The 27,306-nt window shown below is 47.5% G+C and overlaps 1 protein-coding gene across 2 annotated transcripts in view; it reads left to right on the top strand.

Moving 5' to 3' along the window:
• KSR2 (kinase suppressor of ras 2) overlaps window positions 1-27,306 on the top strand; it is a 188,782-nt gene that overhangs the window by 16,595 nt on the left and 144,881 nt on the right. For both annotated transcript variants that reach the window (XM_028710438.2, XM_028710439.2), the window contains exons 2-3: window positions 12,205-12,345; window positions 20,126-20,276. In XM_028710438.2, coding sequence (XP_028566271.2) covers window positions 12,205-12,345; window positions 20,126-20,276 — 292 coding nt within the window. The remainder of the gene's footprint in view (window positions 1-12,204; window positions 12,346-20,125; window positions 20,277-27,306) is intronic.

A 27,306-nucleotide genomic window follows, 5' to 3' on the forward strand; every position in this document is an offset into this window, starting at 1 on the left:
ATGACTAGCCCAAGGTCACCCAGCAGCTGCATGTGGAAGAGCGGAGACGCGAACCCGGTTCCCCAGATTATGAGACTACTGCTCTTAACCACTACACCACACTGGCAGCAGCTGAGAGGCAGCAGCTGGCCCCCACGGTCATCCAGTGAGATTTATGACCGAGTGGGGATTTGAACCCTGGCCTCCCGGGTCTTAGTCTGACACTGTTACCACTACACCGCACTGGCTCTCTTGTGCCTGGGGCTTGCTGACCACACAGGCTAGCATGGAAACAGGGGTGGTGTTCGCCTCCTGAGTACATGTTAGTTTTCCCAGCAGTTGTAAGCAATGGAGGTAAAGGGGCAGTGACCCAATAATTGTTTACTTTTCCGGCTGGTTCACCAGCTATGACCCCTCTTGGACAGAGGTGACTTGGCCACTGTCCTCCGTGCTCCATGCTAAGTTCTGGATTGGGTGACTGTAATGCGTGCTACATGGGACAGCTCTTGGAAACTTCAGTTGGTCCAAAACGCAGCATCTGGATTACTGGATGGTAATCCATTTAGATCTCGTGTAACCCCTGCTTCCTAACAGCTGCGCTGGTTGCCAGTTTGTTTCTGGGCACAATTCAAGGTGCTCACGTTGCCCCTATTTTCTGGAGGCAATCCTGGTTTTACAGAAGCTGTCCCGGTTTCATGATTTGATCCCAGAACATCCTGTGTTTCCTTAGCGCATCCCTATTTTCATCAGAGAAATTTTGGAGGGTCTGGTAAAGGTAAAGGTAAAGGGACCCCTGACCATTAGGTCCAGTCGACTCTGGGGTTGCAACGCTCATCTCACTTTATTGGCCGAGGGAGCCGGTGTACAGCTTCCGGGTCATGTGGCCAGCATGACTAAGCTGCTTCTGGTGAACCAGAGCAGCACACGGAAATGCCGTTTACCTTCCTGCTGGAGCGGGACCTATTTATCTACTTGCACTTTGACATGCTTTCGAACTGCTAGGTTGGCAGGAGCAGGGACCGAGCAACAGGAGCTCACCCCGTCGTGGGGATTCAAACTGCCGACCTTTCGATCGGCAAGCCCTAGGCGCTGAGGCTTTTACCCACAGCGCCACCCGCATCCCCACCTGCGTAGGACATCCCTATTTTCATCAGATCAATATTGGAGGGTATGGAGTTATGTGGCCCCCAAGCCAAGGAGATATGTAACTATACAATCTTTAGAAGTCATCTGAAGGGAGCCCTATATAGGGAAGTTTTCAAAAATGGTTTGTTATGTTTTTATCCATGTTGGAGGCCTCCCAGAGTGACTGGGGCAACCCAGTCAGATGGGCAGTGTATAAATAGCGTTATTATTATTATTATTATTATTATTATTATTATTATTATTATTGAATAGGACATCCCTATTTTCATCAGAGAAATATTGGAGGCTACGACGTTGGTGTTTAAAGACTTAAATAACTCGGACCCCAAATACCTGAAAGACTTCCTAAGTAGGGTTTTGGTTTGATCTAACGGGGCTTTTAGGTTCTTATGTTTAGGAAGATGAACCTTACACTCCGTGGCTACTGCTGTAGAGTAAAAGCAGTGAAGGATGACAGAGGGATAGAAAGAAGATAACAATGCAATAGAAAATGTGTCTTAATTTAGGTTTAGAGTTGGACAAATCCACTGATTTCATTTTCTCTGAGTTTACACACATACCGTACATTTAAAAGCATGTTATTTTTCCTCATAGAATCCAGGGGACGGTAATTTGTTGGGTGCTGGGAATTTTAGCTCTGTGAGAGGTAAACTACAGTTTCCAGGAGTCTTTTTTTTGGGGGGGGGGAAGCCATGCACTTTAAATGTACGGTATGTGTATGGAGCTTCAGTTTCTTATCTCCCCAGCCTGAGCTTGAGTTCAGTTCCCCATATTCCCACAGCAGCTTGCGGTATATTTATTTTAAAAGTTCCTCATGAAAATCCCTCGGCGTTTTAGTGAAAATGTTTCTATGACACTTTGCCTAATATGCACTCTTTTTTTTTTTTAAGAGCAGTTTCCCCACTAAAATGCTGATGAATTTTCATGAGGAATTTTTTTTGTTGTTTAAAAAATAATAATAATGCAAATGGATGTGGAAAACTGCACTTAAACTGGAGAAATTGAGAGAAACCAAAATGGATCGATTTACACATCTCCAGCCCACCTTTCCCATGAAGGCGAAGGTGCAACTGCTTCGTCCTCCTCTCCTATGGTGAGGCTCCATCTGCACTATACTTTTCAAGCAGTATCACCCCACTTTTAAACAGTCACGACTTCCCGCAAAGAATCCTGGGAACTGTAGTTGCCCAGGGTGCAGAGAGCTGTTAGGCAAAACCCCTATACCCTTCCCAGAACTACAATTTCCAGAGTTCCTTGGGAAGAGGCACTGACTGTTAAACCTCTCCAGGAACTGTAGTTCTCTGGGGAGAACAGGGGCATCCTAACCAGAGATGGAGCTAGCTGCTCCAGCACCCAGGGGTGGGGCCATGGGGGCGAGGCAATTGTCCCAGGGGGGCACCGCGGCAAGCGTCCCAGGGGGCTCTTCCTTTTGACAGCTCGGGGGAGGATTCCCCCCCCCAGGAAGCAGCCCAGGAGTGGGGTGCAATGGTGTGCTGCCTGCCCGTGACTCTCAAACTTCCCCTGCACTGTCAAAATGGTCGGGGAAGGTCGCTGGCAAGGCAGCGCAGCTCTGCCCCTTCCCCTGATGGCTTGGTGTAGGATTGGGAGTTGCCCTCAGTGATGATACCCGGGGCGCACGATCCCCACTGCCCCCTTCCACCTCCCCTGATCCTAACAACTGTCAGCATCCATGACAAGCTACACTTCCCAGGATCCTTTGCAAACTGCTATGTTGGCAAGAGCTGGGACAAAGCAATGGGATCTCACCCCGTTGCGGGGATTCGAACTGCCGACCTTCTGATTGGCAAGCCTAAGATGCTCAGTGGTTTCGACCACAGCGCCACCTGTGCCCCCATCTCTCTCTCTCTCTCTCTCTCTCTCTCTCTCTCTCTCTCTCTCTATCTATCTATCATCTATCATCTATCATCTATATCTACCTATCATCTATCTATCTATCTATCTATCTATCTATCTATCTATCTATCATCTATCTATCTATTATCTATCTATCATCTATCTATCTATCTATCTATCTATCTATCTATCTATCTATCATCTATCTATCATCTATCTATATCTATCATCTATCTATCTATCATCTATCTATCTATCTATCTATTATCTATCTATCATCTATCTATCTATCTATCTATCTATCTATCTATCTATCATCTATCTATCTTCTTCTTCTTCTTCTTCTTCTTCATCATCATCATCATCATCATCATCTATCTAAAAATATATAAGGCACAGCCCCCATTGGAGAGTTTGTAGTGCCATATTGCATTTAAACCACAGCAGAGGTTAGGGAGAGGGGCTGCTTAAAATGGCGGCCGCTCGAGCGCTGCTGCTACTGGCACCAACAAAGCCCAGCCCCCTTCCTCCTCTAGGCAGGGCAGGGAGGAGCCAGGAGGAGGGAGGGAGGAGGCAGATAAATGAAAGGGCTCCACACAGCGGAGAGTTAATCTATGAGAAATTGCTGTCCTGATCCACAGGCCCAAAGGAGGGCTCAAGGGATTGGTTGGGTGCAGGGATACCAAAGAAGGATGTCCAAAAATGTCAGAGGGATCAGTTCCAGTGCTTGATTAAAGAAAGGTGTAGACTTACAGCAAACCAGCCTGCCAAGTCTCCTAGTCTTTACTGACATGGGTCAGACACCGCAGCAAGGAGACGGCTTGTCCACACCCAAGCAAACACCCATGCATTCTTTATACACAAAGAAGAAAACACCAGTTTGGCTAGGACTACTCATCTGTCCAGGGGAGGGCACAGGTGGCAGATACCCAAATCTTACAGATAGTTCCCCCTTCTGGGCTCAGAGCCCAGCAACCCCGAGCCCACAGATAAGGAGAGCATCAAAGGGAGCCAATTAGCCTATATCAAAGCAAACGAAGAGAAACATCCATGAGCTCATGGCGAACCAATTAATTGTGGAGCTATCTTGACTGCCAAGATGGCGTTTGCAGAGCACCTGGAATGGTTCAACACACTTTCTTCTGCAGGAGGCAGTGGTGGCCATGAACTTGGAGGGCTTTAAAACAGGATTAGACGAATTCATGGAGGAGAGGGCTGTTGAAGGCTACTAGCCAGGATTGTTATGTTCTCCCTCCACAATTGGAGGCAGTAATGCTTCTGAATACCAGTTGCTGGAAACCACAGGAAGGGAGAGTGATCTCATGCCCAGGTCCTGCTTGCAGGTTTCCCCTTGGGGGCATCTGGTCTGCCACTGTGAGAACAGGATGCCGTAATAGATGGGCCATTGCTCTTCTTGTGTTCTTATCATCTCATTGGAGGTACCTGATATTATGGGAGCAGAACTCTTCTCCGTCAACCTTCTTACTCTCTGTCTCCCCTTCAGGTTCTGATGCTTCCTGGGGCCCCAGTTTCACCTCCCACAACCCAATGGGACTTTCCCTGGGGTCATCAAGTGCCAACTCCCCAAGCCCCTCCCATTGCTGCCAAGGATTGGACCATTCCTTCCATGACATCTCTAAGGGCCTCAGGGCCTTGGCCCAGTATAGCTGAAAGAGCGTCTGCGCCACCGTTCTGCCCGGACACTGAGGTCCAGCTCCGAGGGCCTTCTGGCGGTTCCCTCACTGTGAGAAGTGAAGTTACAGGGAACCAGGCAGAGGGCCTTCTTGGTGGTGGTGCCCGCCCTGTGGAACGCCCTCCCATCAGGTGTCAAGGAAATACAGTGGTACTTTGGGTTAAGAACTTAACTAGTTCTGGAGGTCCGTTCTTAACCTGAAACTGTTCTTAACCTGAGGTACCACTTTAGCTAATGGGGCCTTCCGCTGTCTCTGCGCCGCTGCCACATGATTTCTGTTCTCATCCTGAAGCAAAGTTCTTAACCTGAGGTACTATTTTTGGGTTAGTGGAGTCTGTAACCTGAAGCATCTGTAACCTGAAGCATTTGTAACCCGAGGTACCACTGTAAACCAACTATCTGACTTTTAGAAGACATCTGAAGGCAGGCCTGTTTAGGGAAGTTTTTAATGTTTGGTGTTTTATCGTGGTTTTAATATTTTGCTGGGAGCCGCCCAGAGTGACTGGGAAAGCCCAGCTAGATGGGCGGGGTATAAATAATAAATGATGATGATGACGATGACAGTAGCAATGGTTGGCAAGGCAACCCCCTTTATTATTTGTGAAGAAGGGAGAAACTTTCAATGGAGTCCGATCCATTAGCGTGGATGGGGCGCTTCCCTCAGCCAGCCCCTACCAGCCTGCCTGGTTTCCTCATAACCAGCCCAGGGGATGGTCCTGGTTGTCAGCTTCCTCCTTCTCAGTCTCACAGAATGGAGAACGGGGGCAAAAATAGAATTAGCTGCCTCTGCCTGCCATTGGCTCTGGCTCCCCCTGCTGTTCGGCTCCCTGCCTTCCGCCCTACCATTCCAGGGGGCGCCAGCTGCCACTGGGTGTGGTTGACCCATTTTCTTGAAGGAAACCTGTTGTGGAGTCCTGAGGCAGTTGAGCAGCTACTGACTCTCCCCTCTCATCACACCGCTCCCCCTTCTCCCCCTTGCCTGCCATCTCCATGGAGAATAAGCTGTTTGAGGGACACAGAGAGGGGGCTGAGGATAAATATTTTCTCTTATCGCCTCGTAGCCACAATCTCTATTCAGGTATCAGCTTGCAGGTTGCTCTTGTGAAATGAGGAGAGCCTGGGCTTGTCCTGGGCAAAAGAGATGGAGAAATGTGCACCACTATTATTCTGCATGAAGAGCTGCAGAGCTTTTGTCTGCTTTTACTTACACTTAATATTTGCATACCCTCCTTTTCTGTTTAAACCCATAACAAGGGATGGACAGAGAACCTGTCCATTTCGGTTTCTCATTTTTCCAATCCTAAGTTCTCTACATTTCCACACCAGTTTGCAATTTTTTTAAAACGAAGTCCTCATGAAAATTCATAAGCATTTTAAGTGTGAATTTCTCCCTATAAACATTGTTTGCATGCAATTTCTCTCGATATACGCACTTTTGCAAAGCGATTTTCCTAACGCAATGCATCTTTCCATGTTATCATTATTATTATTTCTAAAGTTCATTTGTGTGCAGACTTTCGTATATGTATATTTGCACACGTTACATGGTTAGAGCAGTGTTCCCCAACCTTGGGCCTCCAGCTGTTTTTGGACTACAACTCCCATCATCCCTCGCTAGCAAGACCAGTGGTCAAGGATGATGGGAATTGTAGTCCAAAAAACAGCTGGAGGCCCAAGGTTGGGGAACACTGGGTTAGAGAACTGCCTTGCAAAATTCAGAGGAGAGTGAATTTCAGAGGACGGCTGTGTGTTTCAGTTTGCATATTGTGTTACAAATTGCAAATTAAGTACGGTTGCCTTAAAATGTGAAATGAGTTGAATTTCTCTCCCATCCCAACTCATAACCAAAGCGACTTGCAATGCCAGGAGAACAGGATACAATGAGGAAATAAAACACTGAATGGATAGATCTCTGAGGACAGTATTTTTTTATTTATCTATTCATTCATTCATTTTATTTATTCATTTATTTAATAACATTATATCCCAGTTTTGCTCCAAGGAGCTCACAGTGGTTCTCCTCCCTCCTCCTCACTTTATCCTCACAACAACCCTGTGAGGTAGGGTAGGCTGAGAGGCAGTGACTGGCCCAAGGCCACTTCAATCAGCTTCATGGCTGAGTGGGGATTTGAACCCTGGTCCTTCCAGGTTCAACACTCTGTGCCACACTGGATGTCTGTCCCGCCCCTTCCTCCCTAAAGGGTTAGCTCCCTTACACAGAAGGCAGATGGGAACAGGACCTTGGACAGCTGCAAGAGAGCCCAGCAGGCTGGCACCCCACTGCCAGAGATGTTATCTAAGCAAGGAGCTGAAGGTAGCCAAAACTCCATGTAGTCTGAAGGCCAGGAGTGTTGTCTGCTCCATATCTCTAGATTGCAACAGAGGCACTGCCTGATTTTGCAGTCTGTGGCTTCAGCAAGGTTTGGGAAATGAACATACTGCAGTAGACTTATCCTCTGAGGTTGGTGGCGTGGCAGGACTTCCCCCTCTGATGGAGCAGTGCTTAACAACAACAACAACAACAACAACAACAACAACAACAACAACAACAACAACAACATATACCCTGCCCCCTCTGGGCGGCTTCCAACAGGATATTAAAAATACAATAAAAGATCAAACATTAAAAACTTCCCAAAACAGGCCTGCCTTCAGATGTTTTCTAAAAGTCAGATAGTTGGTTTATATCTAATGGGACGGCATTCCACAGGGCGGGCACCAGTACCGAGAAGGCCCTCTGCCTGGTTCCCTGTAACCTCACTTCTTGCAGTGAGGGAACCGCCGGAAGGCCCTCGGAGCTGGACCTCAGTGTCCAGGCTGAATGATGGGGGTGGAGACGCTCCTTCATGTATACTGGAATGAGGCCCAAGTACTGGGGTAATTTTCCACATGTAAATAGTTTAGAGGGACGCGGGTGGCGCTGTGGGTAAAACCTCAGTGCCTAGGACTTGCCGATTGCATGGTCGGCGGTTCGAATCCCCGCGGCGGGGTGCGCTCCCGTCGTTCGGTCCCAGCGCCTGCCAACCTAGCAGTTTGAAAGCACCCCGGGTGCAAGTAGATAAATAGGGACCGCTTACCAGCGGGAAGGTAAACGGCGTTCCGTGTGCTGCGCTGGCTCGCCAGATGCAGCTTGTCACGCTGGCCACGTGACCCGGAAGTGTCTGCGGACAGCGCTGGCTCCCGGCCTATAGAGTGAGATGAGCGCACAACCCTAGAGTCTAGCAAGACTGGCCCATACGGGCAGGGGTACCTTTACCTTTACCTTAAATAGCTTAGACCAGGGGTAGGCAACCTAAGGCCCGGGGGCCAGATGTGGCCCAATCGCCTTCTCAATCCAGCCTGCAGACGGTCCGGGAATCAGCGTGTTTTTACATGAGTAGAATGTTTCTTTTTATTTAAAATGCATCTCTGGGTGATTTGTGGGGCATAGGAATTCATTCATTATTATTTTTTTCAAAATATAGTCCAGCCCCCCACAAGGTCTGAGGGACAGTGGACTTGCCCATGGCTGAAAAAGTTTGCTGACCCCTGATTTAAGAGAACACTGTAAACAACTAAAAACTTTGGCAGGATTTGAGTAATGCTTGTAATGTACAAAGAACTGTGGTAAAAATGAATTATTTCTTGTTAAAAAAAAAGAGAGAAAGTAATGGGGGAAAAATATTGATAATGGTAACCCTGGAAGGGCGGAGAGGAGTCGAAGGATTCAGGGAATCCTAAACAATGAGGTGGATGTTTTGTTTGAATTTTAATTTTTTATGTAAAACTCAATAAAAATACAGTGGTACCTCGGGTTACATGCGCTTCAGGTTACAGACGCTTCAGGTTACAAACTCTGCTAACGCAGAAATAGTACCTCGGGTTAAGAACTTTGCTTCAGGATGAGAACAGAAATTGTGCAGTGGCGGCACGGCGGCAGCAGGAGGCCCGATTAGCTAAAGTGGTGCTTCAGGTTAAGAACAGTTTCAGGTTAAGAACGGACCTCCAGAATGAATTAAGTACTTAACCCGAGGTACCACTGTATATTAAAAAAAAGAAAAAGAGATTGTCAGAGCAGTGCTCCGTTTGCCTGGCAGAACAATGGACACAACCCTTGACCTTTTGTACCATAGGTGACATTCAAGCCACACAGAAACCAGAGGTTTCTACAGATAATTTATCTCACAAAGGAAAACCTCTCTCCCTCCTCCATCCAGGGAAGCAGGAGGCGTTATCACAGTTCATGGGGCACATTTCAGCCAGGCAAAGACTCTGAGCAGCACCAGTGAGAGTTGTGGCCGGGGAAGAGTCCTGAGGTCCGAGCAGAGAGTACTGGAGGGCCACATTCACATCCCCCCCACCCCACCCCAGGCCTGAAGTTCCTCATCCCTGTGTCAGCATCTGCCAGCATACACCTGGTGAAGTCGTATCTGGCCCACAACCTGACAGTTATTCTTTTGGGGTGCACACATCCTCCTGTCTTGTATGGTGGTACCTTGGGTTACATACACTTCAGGTTACATACGCTTCAGGTTACAGACTCCGCTAACTCGGAAATAGTACCTCGGGTTAAGAACTTTGCTTCAGGATGAGAATAGAAATCGTGTGCCAGTGGCATGGTGGCAGCAGGAGGCCTCATTAGCTAAAGTGGTGCTTCAGGTTAAGAACAGTTTCAGGTTAAGAACGGACCTCCGGAACGAATTACCGTATTTTTTGCTCTATAAGACTCACTTTTTCCCTCCTAAAAAGTAAGGGGAAATGTGTGTGCGTCTTATGGAGCGAATGTAGGCTGTGCAGCTATCCCAGAAGCCAGAACAGCAAGAGGGATTGCTGCTTTCACTGCGCAGCAATCCCTCTTGCTGTTCTGGCTTCTGAGATTCAGAATATATTTTTTCTTGTTTTCCTCCTCCAAAAACTAGGTGCGTCTTGTGGCCTGGTGCGTCTTATAGAGCAGAAAATACGGCAAGTACTTAACCCGAGGTACCACTGTACTCTCTACAAAGACCTGAGGAACGAGATCATCACCCCACTCGTACTAACCATCCCAGGGTGCTCAACCACTCCACAATGTCCTTTCATCTATCAGATCAAAATGAGCAGATAACAGCAAAGGTTGCTAGGTTCATAGCAGGGGCAATCAGAATAAGGGCCACTAACTGACGGCTGATTCAGGACTTTAAATTGTGCTCTTATATCAAATTTCCTTTTCTGCGTATACTGTAATGTTTTACTGTTGCTATGGCCATTGGCTAATGCAAATAAAGTTTTATCTATCTTTTGGGGCGCTGCTACGAGACACCCTTTGGTGTCTCTGCAGGGGAAGAACCAGCAAGGCTACGAAAAAGGATGAAGAGGCAGACACCCCTGGATATATAACACAGTGCCACCTTGTGTCAGGAATGGCAAGCTGCAATTTAGCAGGGACGCCGTTGACGGGTTCATGATGCCCAGCATGGAGAGAAGTTTTTCTTCCCCTCTCATAGCACTTGGACTGTGGACAAGCTGAATGCTGGAGGTTTAAGGGCAGATAAAAGAAAGGACTTATCCATGCGTGTGGCATGTTGTGAAACTGTGGAACTTGCTGCTGCAGGACACACTGATGGCCACCAATTTGGCTGGCTTTAAATGAGGGATTGGACTAATAATAATAATAATAATAATAATAATACATTATTTATACCCCACCCATCTGGCTGGGCTTCCCCAGCCACTCTGGGCGGCTTCCAACACAATATTAAAATACAGCAATGCATCAAACATTAAAAGCTTCCCTAAACAGGGATGCCTTCAGATATCTTCTAAAAGTCTGGTAGTTGTTGTTCTCTTTGACATCTGGTGGGAGGGCATTCCACAGGGCGGGTGCCACTACCGAGAAGGCCCTCTGCCTGGTTCCCTGTAACCTCTGCTTCTCGCAGTGAGGGAACCGCCAGAAGGCCCTCAGAGCTGGACCTCAGTGTCTGGGCTGAACGATGGGGATGGAGACGCTCCTTCAGATATACTGGGCCGAGGCTGTTTAGGGCTTTAAAGGTCAGCACCAACACTTTGAATTCTGCTCGGAAACGTACTGGGAGCCAGTGTAGGTCTTTCAAGACCGGTGTTATGTGGTCTTGGCGGCTGCTCCCAGTCACCAGTCTAGCTGCCTGGAGGAAAAGGCTATGCTCTATACCTCCACTGTCAGAGGCAACAACGCTTCTGAATATCCGTAGCTGGAAACCGCAGGAGGGAAGAGTGTTGTTGTGTTTGGGTCCTGTTTTCAGGGTTTCCTATTGGGGCATCTGGTTGGACACTGGGAGAACAGGATGCTGGACTAGACAGGCCATTGGCTGGATCCAGCAGGCTCCTTTTACAAACTTATGTAAGTTTTGGTCAACTCTGTGAGCCTGCATGCCAGCGATGGGCTTGGCCAATAGCAAAAGGAGATAGAGTGATGAGGGGAATTTTTTGCCTTTGTGCGATAGGCTGGCTTAACAACAACAAAACGAAATACCCTTTTCAGTCTGCTTCGAAAATGACAGTGACCAGGAAGTGTTTCCCCCCCATAAATCCTTTTGCAATAATAATAATAATAATAATAATAATAATAATAATAATAATAATAATAATAATAATAATAATAATAATATCATTATTGCATTATGAAAGGGGATCTCTGAGATTTGAAATAACTGGAACACAGGGTTTGTAACTCTGTTGTGCCTGGATCTTATTTGCGTTTACCTGTTGGGCTTTCTGAGTTCTTTTTGATTTTTGATCTAAAAAAAAAATCTTTGTAAAAGAAAAGGAAAGAAAGAAGCCTATGAAGAAAGTGGTGTGGTAAACTTGAGCAAAATTACCAAGAATGAAATATATGCTTCCGTTTCCATGGGAAATAAAATAAGTGTGTGGTGTATGATTGACTCTTAATTCCAGGGTCGCGGGTTCGAGTCTCACCTTGGGCAAAAGATTCCCGAATTGCAGGGACTTGGACTAGTCCTTCCAACCCTACAATTCTATAGTTCCATGACTCTCCTCGTAACCACTTTGGGGTCTGCCCCCACTGGCAGTGGCAATATACCCCTGTGTACCACTTTTATTTATTTATGGAAAACATTTGAAATAAATACCGCATTTTTCGCTCTATAGGACACACCAGACCATAAGACGCACCTAGTTTTTGGAGGAGAAAAACAATAAAAAATATATTCTGAATCTCAGAAGCCAGAACAACAAGAGGGATCACTGTGCAGCGAAGGCAGTGATCCCTCCTGCTGTTCTGGCTTCTGGGATAGCTGCGCAGCCTGCATTCACTCCATAAGATGCACACACATTTCCCCTTACTTTTTAGGAGGGGAAAAGTGAGTCTTATAGAGCAAAAAATATGGTAAATAAATGGTGGCGACACCCGCAGGTGTGATTCATTGGGGGCCAGGCCGCAAACTGCTAGAGGGTGCGGAAGGGAGCAGGGTGGGGAGAGGAGAGGGTAACATGCCTAGGGAGTGGGCGGGATCTCCTGACAGACAGCTGCCTTGACTCCGCCTACCTCCTGTCTCTTCCCAACCCTTTCTGTTTTCCAGAGCAAACTGGTGAAGTACTTCAGCCGCCAGCTCTCGTGCAAGAGGAAAGTGGCTCTCCAGGAACGCAATGCCAAGCTTGAGGGCTTCCCGCAGCTCCTGCACTGGTTCCGCATCGTCAACGTCCGCAAGGAGGTCATGGAGGTGAGCTGCGCACGGGGTCTTGTAGGGGTTGGCCCCTGCCTCTTCCCAGGCCTCCCTCCTCCAGCTTCTTGTCCCTCCAGCCCCCCTCCTCCCCTTCCTCTGTTCTGTGTGCCTTTGATGGTGCTCTACGAATTTTGGAGCAAGCACAATAAGACGGGGACCAAACTGGGGTTGCTAAGAAGCACAGTGGAAGAATCATGTGCTGTGATCTCACAGTGCTGAGGTGTTTTAATTAGTTTAGTTAGTTAATTAGGTGATGTAAAGCAGAGGTGGGGGACGTGGGTGGCGCTGTGGGTTAAACCACAGAGCCTAGGACTTGCTGATCAGAAGGTCAGTGGTTCGAATCCCCGCGACGGGGTGAGCTCCTGTTGCTCGGTCCCTGCTCCTGCCAACGTAGCAGTTTGAAGGCACGTCAAAGTGCAAGTAAATAAATAGGTACTGCTCTGGCAGGAAGGTAAACGGCGTTTCCGTGCGCTGCTCTGGTTCGCCAGAAGCGGCTTAGTCATGCTGGCCACATGACCCGGAAGCTGTACGCCGGCTTCCTTGACCAATAAAGCGAGATGAGCGCCGTAACCCCAGAGTCAGTCACGACTGGACCTAATGGTCAGGGGTTCATTTACCTCTACCTAAAGCAGAGGCAGTTGAAAGCACACTGAGAAACTGAGGTTCTCTGCAAACCTTCACTTCACTTATGTTTCTTGTTTTTTAAAAAAGTTTCTACAGTGGTACCTTGGTTGTCGAACATCTCGGAGGCCGAACCTTTCGGTTTTCGAACGCTGAAAACCCAGAAGTAAATGCTTCTGTTTTCAAATGCGCCTCGGAAGTCGAACCCTTTGCGCCTCGGTTTTCGAACATTTCAGAAGTCAAACGGTCTTCTAGAACAGATTACATTCGACAACCAAGGCACCACTGCATTAAATATTATATTGCATTACAAAACAGCCAAATAAACAAGGGAAAATACATGTAGCGTCTCCCCTTTCGATTCATAGAGTCTTTTCTGCAGTTGCTTTATGAGATGCTATTGTCAATAGACATCATGTGGTTGGAGGGGAAAGAGAGGGAGATGCGGGGGGTAAACAATGGGTGCACATGTAGATAGATAAAATCAGAAACATCTTCACTACCTGTTGCTCCAAAACAAACTAAGGAAAATTCCCACGACACTAAACAGGTCCACACAGTCCATGCTTAAAGCATGGAAGGAAGAAGAAGGAACACGGACCCCAACCGCATCCCATCACCCTTATTCCATCATTCAGTTCATCAAGCATCCATATAAAAAGGCGTGGCAGGCTAAAGGTCTATCATATCGCTGACTTTTACACTTCACTTCTTCTTTTTCTTTTTTCTTTTTGTAATATAAAAACTTCATTAGGGTTAAAATTCACAGTGTGGTATGTGGTTACAATGAACCATTCCTAGGATTGCCGTATTTTGAATTACTCTAACACAGGCATAGGCAAACTCAGCCCTCTAGATGTTTTGGGACTACAACTCTCATGATCTCTAGCTAACAGGACCAGTGGTCAGGGATGATGGGAATTGTAGTCCAAAACATCTGGAGGGCCGAGTTTGCCTATGCCTGCTCTAACAGTAGTTTGATCTCCAGTAATGAGTACATGAGCATGTTTAAATCCATGCAAATAACGTATTTCACTGGCAGATCTCCACAGGCTGGTCCTTTTTGAAAGGCACGAAAGGAGGCCAAGATATGGTCAGTTGGCAACCTCTGACTCTTTTCCAAACTACAATTTCTGCTGACTCTCCCAGGAAGCAGTTTTTGAGATATAAATATACAATGACTCAGCAGAACCCACCTATGGCAGCATCATCATCTACCAGTGTGGTGTAGTGGTTAAGAGCGGTAGTCTCGTAATCTGGGGAACCGGGTTCGCATCCCCGCTCCCCCACATGCAGCTGCTGGGTGACCTTGGGCCAGTCACACTTCTCTGAAGTCTCTCAGCCTCACTCACATCACAGAGTGTTTGTTGTGGGGGAGGAAGGGAAAGGAGAATGTTAGCCGCTTTGAGAACCCTTCGGGTAGTGATAAAGCAGGATATCAAATCCAAACTCTTCTTCTTCTTCTTCTACTCAGCCAGTCACCTTTCTTCTCTCTGTCCCCTTATGATTTGAAGCTTGCTTGACAGATGACAACCGGCCATTGATTACTGGTGCTTGAGTGTACTAGTACTGTATCCACTTTATCAAAGTGATTGTCGGTTTTATTGCTTTTATATATTCTCTGATCAAATCCCTTTTTTAAGGTAAGAGACAAATAAAAGGAAGTGCTCCCAAATATAAGCTGCACTCTCCTTCCAATTTCAGACCCTGAAAAGTTAAAAGTGCGGCCGCACTTCTTTGATGCACTCTCTCCACAGGTCCACAAGAGGGCAGCATTGCTCAACTCTGTGAGTCTTTTTCCACGAGGAAAAACAACTTTGGCTTCCTAAATAAAGCTCAACAACTCCGACAATGGGTAGATCACTGCCAGTTTTTTTAATACAGACTCTTGGAAGTTGGACGCCCCTGATCTAGCTCATATGCATAGCCTTAGCTGGCAGCTCCTGACTAAAACACCTCCTTCTTTTTTAGCATCAAAGGGAGCAAAATGAGAAATAGAATTGGATTTTTCTTTTTATGTTGGGTCACTTTCTCAGTGTAAAATCTGAAAAGCGACATAGGACCACAAGAAGCTGCCTTAGCCAGGCCCTTGGTCCATCTAGCTCAATACAGGCAACTCTGACTGGCAGCAGCGGTTCTCCAGGGTTTGGGGCAAGGGACATTCCTAGCCCTAACAGAAGATGCTGAGAGTTGAACGGGACCTTCTGTGAGCAAGGCAGATGCTCTACCCTTGAAAGTATCCAGCAATATCAAGTTATAGGAAAACTGGTGCTATTTACAGTAATCCTTCTAGTTGGTTAATTGGTTCGGCAACTTCCATGCACATGACGTGTGATGCTAATTAGTTCCCCCAAGAGTTAAATGATAACTAATCAGAGGCAGCTACAGGAGAGCTATGAGATTCAGGTGAGGGTCAGGTGGCTTGTCAATCCCAGCAGGTACAGTGGTACCTCGGGTTAAGCACTTAATTCATTCCGGAGGTCTGTTCTTAACCTGAAACTGTTCTTAACCTGAAGCACCACTTTAGCTAATGGGGCCTCCCGCTGCCGTCGCACCGGCAGAGCACGATTTCTGTTCTTATCCTGAAGCAAAGTTCTTAACCTGAAGCACTATTTCTGGGTTAGCGGAGTCTGTAACCTGAAGCATATGTAACCTGAAGCGCATGTAACCCGAGGTACCACTGTATATAAGAGGATGACCCTGCCTGCCTAGTCTTTTACCTGTGGTAAGCAAATCTTGAAACTATAAACCGCTTCTGATAATACCCAGGAAACACCAAGAGCCACAGCTCAGCAGAAGACCATCGGTTTGCATGCAGAATTTCCCAGGTTCAGTCCCTGAAGGCATCTCCTGCCAGGGCTGACAGAGAGACCCTTGTCTGTAACTTTGCTGCCAGTCTGTGCAGACAGTCCTGAGCTCGATGGACCAACGGTGGCCCTCCAGGCATTTTCATCTGGCCCTTGGGACTCTGCCCAGGTCCTGCCCCTCTTTATCCCTGCTTTGTCTTCTAGGGTTGGGCAGTCCAACCTCTCCGACCAGGCAGGCTGCAAGAGTCCTTTGACACAGATAGTATTATTTCTTTTTTTCAATCTCACTCACTTCTTTCTTTCTCTCTCCCCCCCCACTCTATCTTTTTATAGATGATATTTTCTTAATAAAATATTATTATTAATAGTAAAAACAACAACAGACAGACCCCAGGGGCTGCACACTGAATTTTAATTTCCCTATCGTAAAATCAAAGCTGCTCGCAATATAGTTAATATTATTTAATAAATAATATTATTTGCACAGTTAATGGCTCAAATGTGTCCTTGAACTGCAATGGGGCCTCTTAGAATCATAGAATTGTAGAGTTGGAAGGGATCCCAAGGGTCATCTAGCTCAACCCCTATAATTCAGGAATCTCAACTAGACCATACGTTACAGGTGGCCATCCGACCTCTGCTGCAGGGATACTGGAGTGGCTTGCTGGTTCCTGCTCCAGGTGGATCACGTTTGGTCAAAACTCTCCACTATGGCCTGTCCATCTTGGGTGTCCCTGCACGGCATCGCTCATAGCTTCTCTGAGTTATTCAAGCCCTTCGCCGTGACAAGGCATTGATCCATGAAGGGGCAACCTCTGCTTAACCCCCCCCCCCCAAAGAAGGAGATTCTACCACCTCCTGAGCGAGACCTTTCCACTGTCGAACAGATCTTACTGTCAGAAAGTTCTTCCTGATGTTTAGCCGGAATCTCTTTTGCGTTTAGTTGGAATCTTTGCATTGTTCTGTATAATTGAGGTTTCAACGAAAGATCTTTTGTTCAGTTCAAATCTCTCTCTCTCTCTCTCTTTAAAAAACATTTATTCAAAAGTTACAATGCAGTACATTTTCAATCAATATCTGCAGTTCAAATATCTGAAACCACCATTCTGCCTGAGCCCCACAGGAGCCCCATAGGGCGAGGTTATGCTTATTTTGCAGGAGAGCTGTTTGCGATGTCACCAGGTAATCTTTGCTACCCAGAGAAAACTCCCAGTTGCCCTTGGCAACCGAGCAAGTGACTGAACGGCTCGATGTCACATTCAGAAATGCAACTCGTTAATACCTTCTTGCCTTCTTGCTTTTTTGCAAAAGTCTCTCGGAGAGCCCAGTACCTGGGAGCGATCTTGCCCACCCCCGCAGCGCCTTAAATTGCCCCGAGGTGCCGAGGCGCACCGACCATTTCCATGGGATTGCTGGCCCTTGGCTATTTCTAGGAATAGAAACTTCATAAATATTGAATCTGTTACTTGCCTTGGCTCCATCTGCAGCGCACGTTTAAAGCGGCGCTGTACCCCTGAAAGCAGCCCTGGGTTCCCTCAGAGAATCCCGGGAGCTGTAGTTTGTTACACGTGCTAAGTGTTGTTAGGAGACTCCCCACACCCTGTTCCCTTCCCAAAGCTACAGTTCCCAGAGTGGCTTAACAATCTCTCCCTCTTCCAGGGAGCTCTGGGAATTGTAGCTCTTGTGAGGGAAACAGAGATCTCCTAGCAACTCTCAGCACCCTTAGCAAACTACAGCTCCCGGAATCCTTGGGAGGAAGCCAAGGCTATTTAAAATGGTATGACACTGCTTTAAATGTGTAGTGCGGATTAAAACATTTTAAGATCCAGGGAGGAGAGAAAAGCAGCATGTTTATACTCCCCAACATTTCTCCAATAAAAACAGGGACATCCTATTTAATAATAATAATAATAATAATAATAATAATAATAATAATAATACAGTGGACGCTCAGGTTGTGAACGTGATCCATGCGGGATGCACGTTCGCAACCTGCAGCGTTTGCAACCTGCAGCGGCGTGTCTGCGCACGTGTGGGTTGCGATTCAGTTCTTCTGCGCATGTGCAAAGCGCGATATAGCGCTTCTGTGCATGCACGACCCACGAAACCCGGAAGTAACCAGTTCCGGTACTTCCAGGTTTCGGTGGTTCCGTAACCTGAAAAAACGCAACCTGAAGCATCTGTAACCCGAGGTATGACTGTAATAATAATACAGTCAAACCTCGGATCACGAACACCTTCGTTTTGGAGTGTTTTGGCTCCCGAATGCCAAAAAACACGGAAGTAAATGCTCCGGTTTTTGAACGTTTTTCGGAAACTGAACGTCTGACATGGCTTCCACTTGAGAGCAGAAAGCTCCTGCAACTGATCAGAAGCCGTGCCTCGGTTGTTGAACATTTCAGAAGCTGAACGGACTTCCAGAATGGATTATGTTCGACAACTGAGGTTTGACTGTAATAATAATAATAGTAATAATTTTATTATTTATACCCTGGCCAGCTGACTGGGTTGCCCCAGCCACTCTGGGCAGCTTCCAACATATATAAAAACACAATAGAACATTAAAAAAAACTTCCCTGTAGAGCGCTGCCTTCAAATATCTTCTAAAGGTTGTTATCTCCTTAGCTTGCGGGTCTCATAACTCCATACCCTCCAACATTTCTCCGATGAAAATAGGGATGTCCTAAGGAAAAGTGGAACATTCTGGGATCAAGTCAGAAGCTGGGATGGCTTCTGTAATTCTGGGAATGTCCCTGAAAAACAGGGGCACTCAGAGGGTCTGTTATACTCACTAAAGAAGATTTAATGACAAAACATAAGAATTTACTTTTTCGTTTATTTTGTATTTGAGGTGGCGGGTGATGTAAATGTAAGATTTTCTTTTGTTTGTTTTTTGTTGATGTGTAAAATAAAGCATAAACTCAAAAAAGAAGAAAAAAGAAAGAACCAGCAGCAAGGCTCTTCCTCGTTATTTGTTTATTTATTTGCAAAGATGTCTAGACTGCTAGCGTTAAGAGAGAGAGAGAAAAAAAACAGTGGTGAACATCTTAAAAATCAAGAATACAATTGCATTCATAAGCATGTCTTAAATCAAATCAATAGACCAATATATATAACTGGTTCACCCCTTAAGGAAAGCCTTGTGTTAGCCTTGGGAGCAGGTGCCTCTTGGAGCTGGTAGGGTGCTAGGCATGGAGACCAACAGTAAAAGTAAAGGTAAAGGGACCCCTGACCATTAGGTCCAGTCGCGGTCGACTCTGGGGTTGCGGCGCTCATCTCGCTTTATTGGCCGAGGGAGCCGGCATACAGCTTCCGGGTCATGTGGCCAGCAAGACTAAGCCGCTTCTGGCGAACCAGAGCAGCGCACGGAAACGCCGTTTACTTTCCCGCCAGAGCGGTACCTATTTATCTACTTGCACCTTGACATGCTTTCAAACTGCTAGGTTGGCAGGAGCAGGGACCAAGCAACGGGAGCTCACCCCGTCACGGGGATTCGAACCGCCAACCTTCTGATCGGCAAGCCCAAGAGGCTCAGTGGTTTAGACCACAGCGCCACCCGCATCCCTTAGACCAACAGTAGGTGGCACTAAAGACAAAGGCCAATTTAATTCCAGTTTTGATCCCATCCTCCCTGCTGGGGTAGCACTGAGATGGGGTGGGGAGTGGAGTGGGGAGGAAGCTGCCAGGCAAGGTCCCTGCCCTGGATGTTCTGTAAAGAAGAAGTCAGGCAGGCAGGTAGGGACTGGCTAAGGGCAGGCCGAACTTGATGGGGCAGTGCCCCGTTTGCCCTGGGTTGTATCCAATACTACCATTTAATTTTTGCCTGGTTTTGTGCCTACAAAACAAAAAGCAAAGATTAAAAAAATGTAAACCATAAAGCGACACAGCCTGGAAGGACAGAAGTCCAAAAATACAGTGAGGCTCCAAAGGGATAATAAAGTGTTAACTCATTCAAAGGTTCCCTTTACTAATAACAAAGGTATGTAAAAATGAGAGTTTTCTCCACCTGTGAGTTCCACAGGATCGATAATAGAGGTTCTATAAAGCCTTAGAAGAGCCAGACATTCGCTTATGCCGGTGACACAGAGCACCTGTCTGCCTCAATATTCATATAAGAAATTGCACCCAAAATTTGTCCTCCTCTCAACAAACCCATTGGAATGAAGGAACCTGATTCAAACAGGACCATTAATCCCAGCGGGTCTTTTCTGAGTAGGATTTATTTGGCTGCAACCCTTTACATTTCAGGAGGATGCGATTGAGTTGTTGATCTCTGGCAGATTCACTTGGCCTGATGAGACACTCTTCCTCCTTCTTATGACACTTGCCTTCCCCCTCCCTCCATCTAGGAAATCACTCCTGGCCAGTTGAACCTGGAGGACCTTCTGGAGATGACGGACGAGCAGGTCTGCATGACGGTGAAGAAGTTTGGGGCCAACCAGGAAGAATGCGCAAGGCTCAACGCCTCCCTCTCCTGCCTCCGGAGCGTCCATAAATCAGGTGCGAAGGTGTGCTCTCCCTCCCTCCCTCGCTGATGACTGGGTGTCTAACTTTCAGTGGAGAACCTTGGGGCCCTCCCAGTTAGATTATTATATAATGATGATGATGATGATGATGATAATTTATTATTTATACCGCGCCCATCTGGTTGGGTTTCCCCAGCCACTCTGGGTGGCTTCCAACTGAATATTAAAAACAATACAGCATCAGACATTAAAAACTTCCCAAAACAGGGCTGCCTTCAGTTGTCTTTTAAAAGTAAAATAGTTGTTTATTGCCTTGACATCTGCTGGGAGGGCGTTCCACAGGGTAGGCGCCACTACCGAGAAGGCCCTCTGCCTGGTTCCCTGTAACCTCACTTCTCACAGTGAGGGAACCGCCAGAAGGCCCTCGGAGCTGAACTTCAGTGTCCGGGCTGGATGATGGGGGTGGTGACGCTCCTTCAGGTATACAGTATATATATATTCTAACCCCAGGCTTCAGGACCTTATCTCCAATGGCCTATCTAGTCCAGCATCTTGGTCTCACAAGTACCACACTGACCTGAGCACAACAGCGCTCTCCCCTCCAGCAGCTGGTATATGGAAGCAATGCCTTTATCATGGCTAATACCTTCCCCCAGTAGCCTCCTCCTCTTCCTTGAATTTTCCCAATCCTCTTTTAAAGCCATCTAAATTGGTGACCGTCACTGCCTCCTGTGGGAAGAAGTTCTGCAGTTTAGCTAGGTGTCCACCACGGGCACGCAGCTCTGGTTGTCCGGAAGAGCATAGGAACATAAGACGAGCCTGCTAGATCAGTCCAATAGCCCATCTAGTTCAGTGACCCTCCTCTTAAAGTGGGCAACCAGATGTCTCCATGGAAAGCCCACAAGCAGGACCTGAGCGCAAGAGCCCTCTCTCCACCTGTGATTCGCGGCAACTGGCATTCAGAGACATTACTGCCTCTGATCGTGGAGGAAGAGCATAGACATCGTGGCTAGTAGCCAGCCATGGCACTGTCCTCTGGCACTGCCTCCTGTGGGAGTGAGTTTCACAGTTTAACTATGCATTGCATGAAGAAATCCTCTCTCGTTTATCTGTCCCGAATCGTCTAACAATGAACCTTGAGCTTCATTGGCTGTCTGTGAGTTCCAGTGTTATGGGAGAGGGAAGGAAGCACTTCCCATTAGCCACTTTCTTTAGGCGTAATTTTTATACACCTCTAGCAATCTCCTTTTACTCGCCTTTTCTCAGAAAAGGTGAAACTGGAGTGGAAAGTAGGGTGGGAAAAGCTTCTTGGCTTCCCTGATCTACTTATAGCTTCTAGTATATCCTAGAACGGCTGACAGGACCCTCCTGTTAGGGGTGCGTGGAAATCTCGCAGCTTGTTGACGTTCCTTTACGAATTCTCATCTGCCTCTCAGTTTCTTCAACAGCCGTAAAAAGAGTGTACAGCAAACTCTGATCGCAACTGCAAGTCTTGCAAACCTGTCTGTCATTTTGGAAGTGTGTATGTGTGTGTTGGGGGCAGGGGGAGAGACCTAATTTGATGGCTTCTCACTGCGCAGGGAATGGCTGTTGCTCAGCAGCTGAGCAACTCCTTTGCATACAGAAGGTACCAGGTTCAACTCCTGTTGTTTCCAGGCTGGGCTGGATGAGAGCCTGGTCTGATATCTTAGAGAGCCACCACCAGTCAGTATTGACAGTACAGTGCTACCTTGGGTTACAGACGCTTCAGGTTACAGACGCCGCTAACCTAGAAATAGTACCTTGGGTTAAGAACTTTGCTTAAGGATGAGAACAGAAATTGTGTGGCGGCAGCAGCGGGAGGCCCCATTAGCTAAAGCGGTACCTCAGGTTAAGAACTGTTTCAGGTTAAGAATGAACCTTCAGAATGAATTAAGTTCTTAACCCGAGGTACCACTGTACTGAGCTGGATGGATTAATGGTCACGAGTTGATAAGACAACCTCCTGAGTATGTGTTTTTAACAGTTCCTGCAACCCGCCCTGGGACTTAGGGTGAATGGAGGGTAAATAGTCATTGTCATCACCATCATCATAATCATCTGTAAAAAAATAAATAAAGTCTGCCTGCTTGGCCTCTTGCAAACAGCAGAGGGTGCTGTGGGATAACAGAAGCCACGCTGAGCTCAGTGTGGCGGTTGGATGTGGCCAAAATTCGCTGCTCTGGCTATAGGCAACCAGCTGTATTAATGGCATCATAGAAGTGGAGAGATGGAAGGGACCCCAAGAGTCATCTAGTCCAACCCCCTTCAGTTCAGGGATGACAGATAAGGAATCCTTGGCAGGTGGCCAGCCAACCTCTCTTTAAAAACCTCCCATGAAGGAGAGCTCGCAACTTTTCGAGATATTGCCTGTAAGCTCCCATCAGTTGGGGGACCTGCACCCATGCTGAGATTTGGCTGCCCACCACCTGGCCGTGTGATCAGCAACTCTGTGGTTGAGGAGGTCTCGGCTATGGGCCACCATGGCTGTGCTCCACCTCTGCCATCAGAGCAGCATTCTTCTGAATGACAGTTGTTGTGAATGACAGGTGAGCAGAGTGCTGGTGGTCTCAGGACCTGCTTGCGGACATCTGGCCGGCCACTGTGAGAACAGGACGCTGGACTTGATGGGCCAACCTGGAACGGTGTTGCGTTCAACCACCTCCAGCCCGTCGTGATAATCATAATGAATGCACAGTGAGAAGGACCATGTGTGGAGGAGGGCAACCAAAATGATCAAGTGTCTCAAAACAAAGCCTTATGAGGAACGGTTGAAGGATCTGGGTATGTTTAGACTGGAAAAGAGGAGATATGATAGCCATCTTCAAATATTTCAAGGGCTGCCACATGGAAGAGGGAACAAGCTTGTTTTGTCCTGCTCTGGGCGGTAGGACTCGAACCAATGGCTTCAAGTTACAAGAAAGGAGATTCGGACTAAACATACAGAAAAAACTTTCAGACCGTAGGAGCTGTCGAACATTCTCTCTCAGGAGTTTGTGGACTCTCTTTCCCTGGAGGTTTTTAAGCAGAGGTTGGATGGCCATCTGTCATGGATGCTTTAGCTGAGAGTCCTGCATGGCAGGGGGTTGGACTAGAGGACCCTTGGTGTCCCTTCCAACACTACGATTCTCTTATTCTATGACCTTGGCGTGACCCTAAATCAACTCCCGACGCCTTCCCCTCCTTTGCTTTAAGGCAGAGGAATCTGGCATGGGGGAACGAGGAAGAGCTGGAAGGCTGCACAGGAAAGCGCTGATTTCACCCTTCAGAGGTGTGGCTGGTTGTTGCGTCCTGGGACAAGCCCATCAGAGTTTTCCATCTTCCCCGCTCAGGGACAAAGCTGGCTTCTGGAGTCTTGTTGATGTTAGAGGAGGAGGAGAAATCCCACCCCCCATCCCAATGTAATTACACCCTCACATGCATTTGCCTCTCCCTCCACTGGTTTTTCTTCCTGGCTTCCTTCAGGCATGACATTAAATTTGCCACTCTTAACACACACACACACACACACACACACACACACACACACACACACACACAAAGGCGACACTGGATCCTATTCTTCCTTTCTGCCAATGACACACTCCCTTGGAATCTAGCTAGTGCCAGGTCACAGGACTGATTCCAGAGGTGGGGAACCTTTTCCTGTCCGAGGGCCGCAGTTCCTTCTGGGTAGCCTTTTGAGGGCCAAATGCATTCCTTGGAGGCCAGATCTGCTGCCTCTGTGGATCCTACCGCATGAGGCAGTCCCCTCACCTTGCCTCATGGGTGGGCCAGCTCTGGGCTCCATGACGTCAGGGACGGGTGGGAGGGGGACTCAGCCTTTTTTTGCATCCAACTTGTCCTCAGGTGTCTTTTTCGGGGGAGAAAGGTACAGTCGTACCTCAGGTTACAGACGCTTCAGGTTATAGACGCTACTAACCCAGAAATAGTACCTCGGGTTAAGAACTTTGCTTCAGGATGAGAACCTTCATCCGCTTCAGGTTACAGATGCTTTGGGTTACAGATGCTTCAGGTTACATACGCTTCAGGTTACAGACTCTGCAAACGCAGAAATATTACCTTGGGTTAAGAACTTTGCTTCAGGATGAGAACAGAAATTTTGCTCCTGCGGCGTGGCAGCAGCAGGAGGCCCCATAACTAAAGTGGTGCTTCAGGTTAAGAACAGTTTCAGGTTAAGAACGGACCTCCGGAACGAATTAAGTATGTAACCAGAGGTACCACTGTACTTTCTGCTCAGGCTCCAGAGTCTGCCATATTCTGAGGCAGTTGAACAGCTCCAGCTCTCAGAAATGCTTCGCCTGCGCTTTCAGTTGCTGCACCACAATGCTTTTCATGGCTAAGGCCTCTTCGCTGTGCTCTGCACCAAGAAACGACGGGCGAGCAGTTTGTCTCGCGCTGCATGGAGTGTCATGATGCCCTATATTTCTGTCCCCCCTTCCCCCGCTCTCTGCTCGCACGTTACTCCTGTAGAGATATGTCCTAGGAAATTGGACCGCTCTAATGAATGACTCATTAACCGACATTGACATTGTACCTTATCCTAATTTATTAATATCAATCTCGACCCTTCCATCTCGTCTGCTGCTGACTCAAAGGTGCTTTAAAGGGACAGAAGCTGTTTCTTTAGACTGCGCTCGAAGAGCAGAGAAGGCTTCCCAGAACTTTCCACTGACTTCCAGGAGCGCCGTGCCTTCCAGGTGACAGCCTGCCGCTTCCCTGAGGCCTAGAAATGTGGTTGTTGAAAAGAACCTGACAGTTCTATCAGAGCCTGGCTGCAGGGCCCGTGCTCTGGAGGTGGGAGGTCCCCCATTCAATGTACACAAAAGAACCTTCCTGCTGAATCAGACCATGGGCCCCTCTAGCCCGGACATCCTGTTCTCACAGTGGCTGAACAGCTTCTTATGGCAAGCCTGCAAGGAGGACTTGGCTACAACAACACTCTTCACACTTGTAATTCCCAGGAAATTTGGGGGCATCTTCTTCTTCTTTGGCGATCCCTCGTAGCTGAGTAAGATTGCCTTCCACAAACATGGTTTTAACAGTGAGTGCGTAAGTGACTGTGGAGGCCAATTCTGGATCCACACGTCCTTCCACAGTGGGGACATAGATTTAGGGGTAGGAGTTGATCATGGTGAGGGTTTGCCAAGCGTGCCTTCCTCTTAGCATGTTTCTCCCTTTTGTCCTGAGTTCGAGTGTCTTCAAAGCCTTTGGTAAAGGCTGTTCTCCAATTGGAGCGCTAGCAAGCCAGTGTTTCCCAGTTGTTGGTGTTTATACTACATTTTTTTAGATTTGCCTTGAGGGAGTCTTTAAAACTCTTTAAAGGTTTAACCACCAGCATTATGCTTTCCATTTTTAAGTTCGGACTAGAGCAGTTGTTTTGGAAGATGATAATCAGGCATCTGCCCAACATGACCAGTCCAGTGAAGTTTATGTTGAAGAATCATTGCTTTGACACTGCTGATCTTTGCTTTTTCCAGTTCACTGGCATTAGTTCGCCTGTGTATTGCTGATAGCCTTATTCTCCATCAGTAAAAGAATAATAACATAAGAACAGCCTTGCAGGATCAGGCCAATGGCCCATCGGGTCCAGCATCCTGTTCTCATGGAAGCCAATGAACTGCCCATGGAAAATTTGCAAGCAGGACTCGAGCACAAGATCTTTCTCCCCTCCTGTGGTTTCCAGCAAGTTGTATTCAGGATTACTGCCTCTGGCCGACCACTGAGGCAGAGGACAGCAATCATGGCTAGTTTTGGACTGGCTGGGTGTTTTTAACCTCTCCCTTATTAACTGGCTTCTATTAAGTATGTTTGGGACGTGGGTGGCGCTGTGGGTTAAACCACAGAGCCTAGGACTTGCCGATCAGAAGATCGGCAGTTCGAATCCCTGCGACGGGGTGAGCTCCCGTTGCTCAGTCACTGCTCCTGCCAACATAGCAGTTCAAAAGCACGTCAAAGTGTGAGTAGATAAATAGGTAACGCTGTGGCGGGAAGGTAAATGGCGTTTCCGTGTGCTGCTCTGGTTCGCCAGAAGCAGCTTAGTCATGCTGGCCACATGATCCGGAAGCTGTACGCCGGCTCCCTTGGCCAGTAAAGCGAGATGAGCGCCGCAACCCCAGAGTCGTCCGCGACTGGACCTAATGGTCAGGGGTCCCTTTACCTTTACCTATTAAGTATGTTTACTGTGATCTCATACGTTGCCCCGAGAGAGAGCTCTTGCCCTTAAAGGCAGACTATAAAATATTTTAAATAAAAATAAAACAAAAGCTTCTTTTTTAAAGGGAAGGCAGGGACATGAAAGCCAAAAAAACCCCTATTGAGAAATTGCTGTTTGGCTCTTGAATTTTCCCCAGCCACAAAATAACTGCAGCTTGAACACCGATAAAACCAGCACCTTTCTGCCGCGGGAAGTTTAGCAGGCATCTGTGTAACTTTGGCATTTCTTGTGTAGAGAAAACCCAATCTTCTGGAAAGGTCCTTGGAAGTGCAGAAGGGCCATTAATGCAGAGGAATTTTTTTTTTTGTATTTTTTTTTTTTTGTTTTAAAAGGGGGGAAAAAGGGTGGGGGGAAGGGGGCGGGTTGCTCAGCCTTCTCTTTGGCTAATTAAATAAACCTCGCCTGCGATGATGGACAGGTGAGACGAAGAGATGGACAGCCGGCTGGGAGATAAATGAAGAGGGAGGCTGTATTGACTCTGCATCACGACCAGAGCCTCCGCGGTTCCGTGTCGCAGATAAAAGGTCACCTGTGTCGCCACGCCGTCACTTCTTCAGAACGGGCGTCTGACGGATGTGCTTTCCACGCCTGCCCTGGTGACGGATGTCTGGGGGCTCGGAGAAAGGATGGCTGTCAGCTGATTTCCCTCTGCCTCTTTCCCTTATGGTCTCATCTAACTTCTTCCTCTGCCCCCCTCCAGGGGTGTGTGTAGATTTCTGCAGCCGAAAAAGGCTCTGTCCTGTCCTCGGTCTGTTGGCGTGTGTCTGTGTGTGTTTTTATCCTGCTCTGCTGCCATTATCCGCACTCGGTCAATCACTTCGATCCGAGA

The sequence above is a fragment of the Podarcis muralis genome, chromosome 16, assembly GCF_964188315.1.
Source record: "Podarcis muralis chromosome 16, rPodMur119.hap1.1, whole genome shotgun sequence".
In the NCBI taxonomy this organism is placed as follows: Eukaryota; Metazoa; Chordata; class Lepidosauria; order Squamata; family Lacertidae; genus Podarcis; species Podarcis muralis.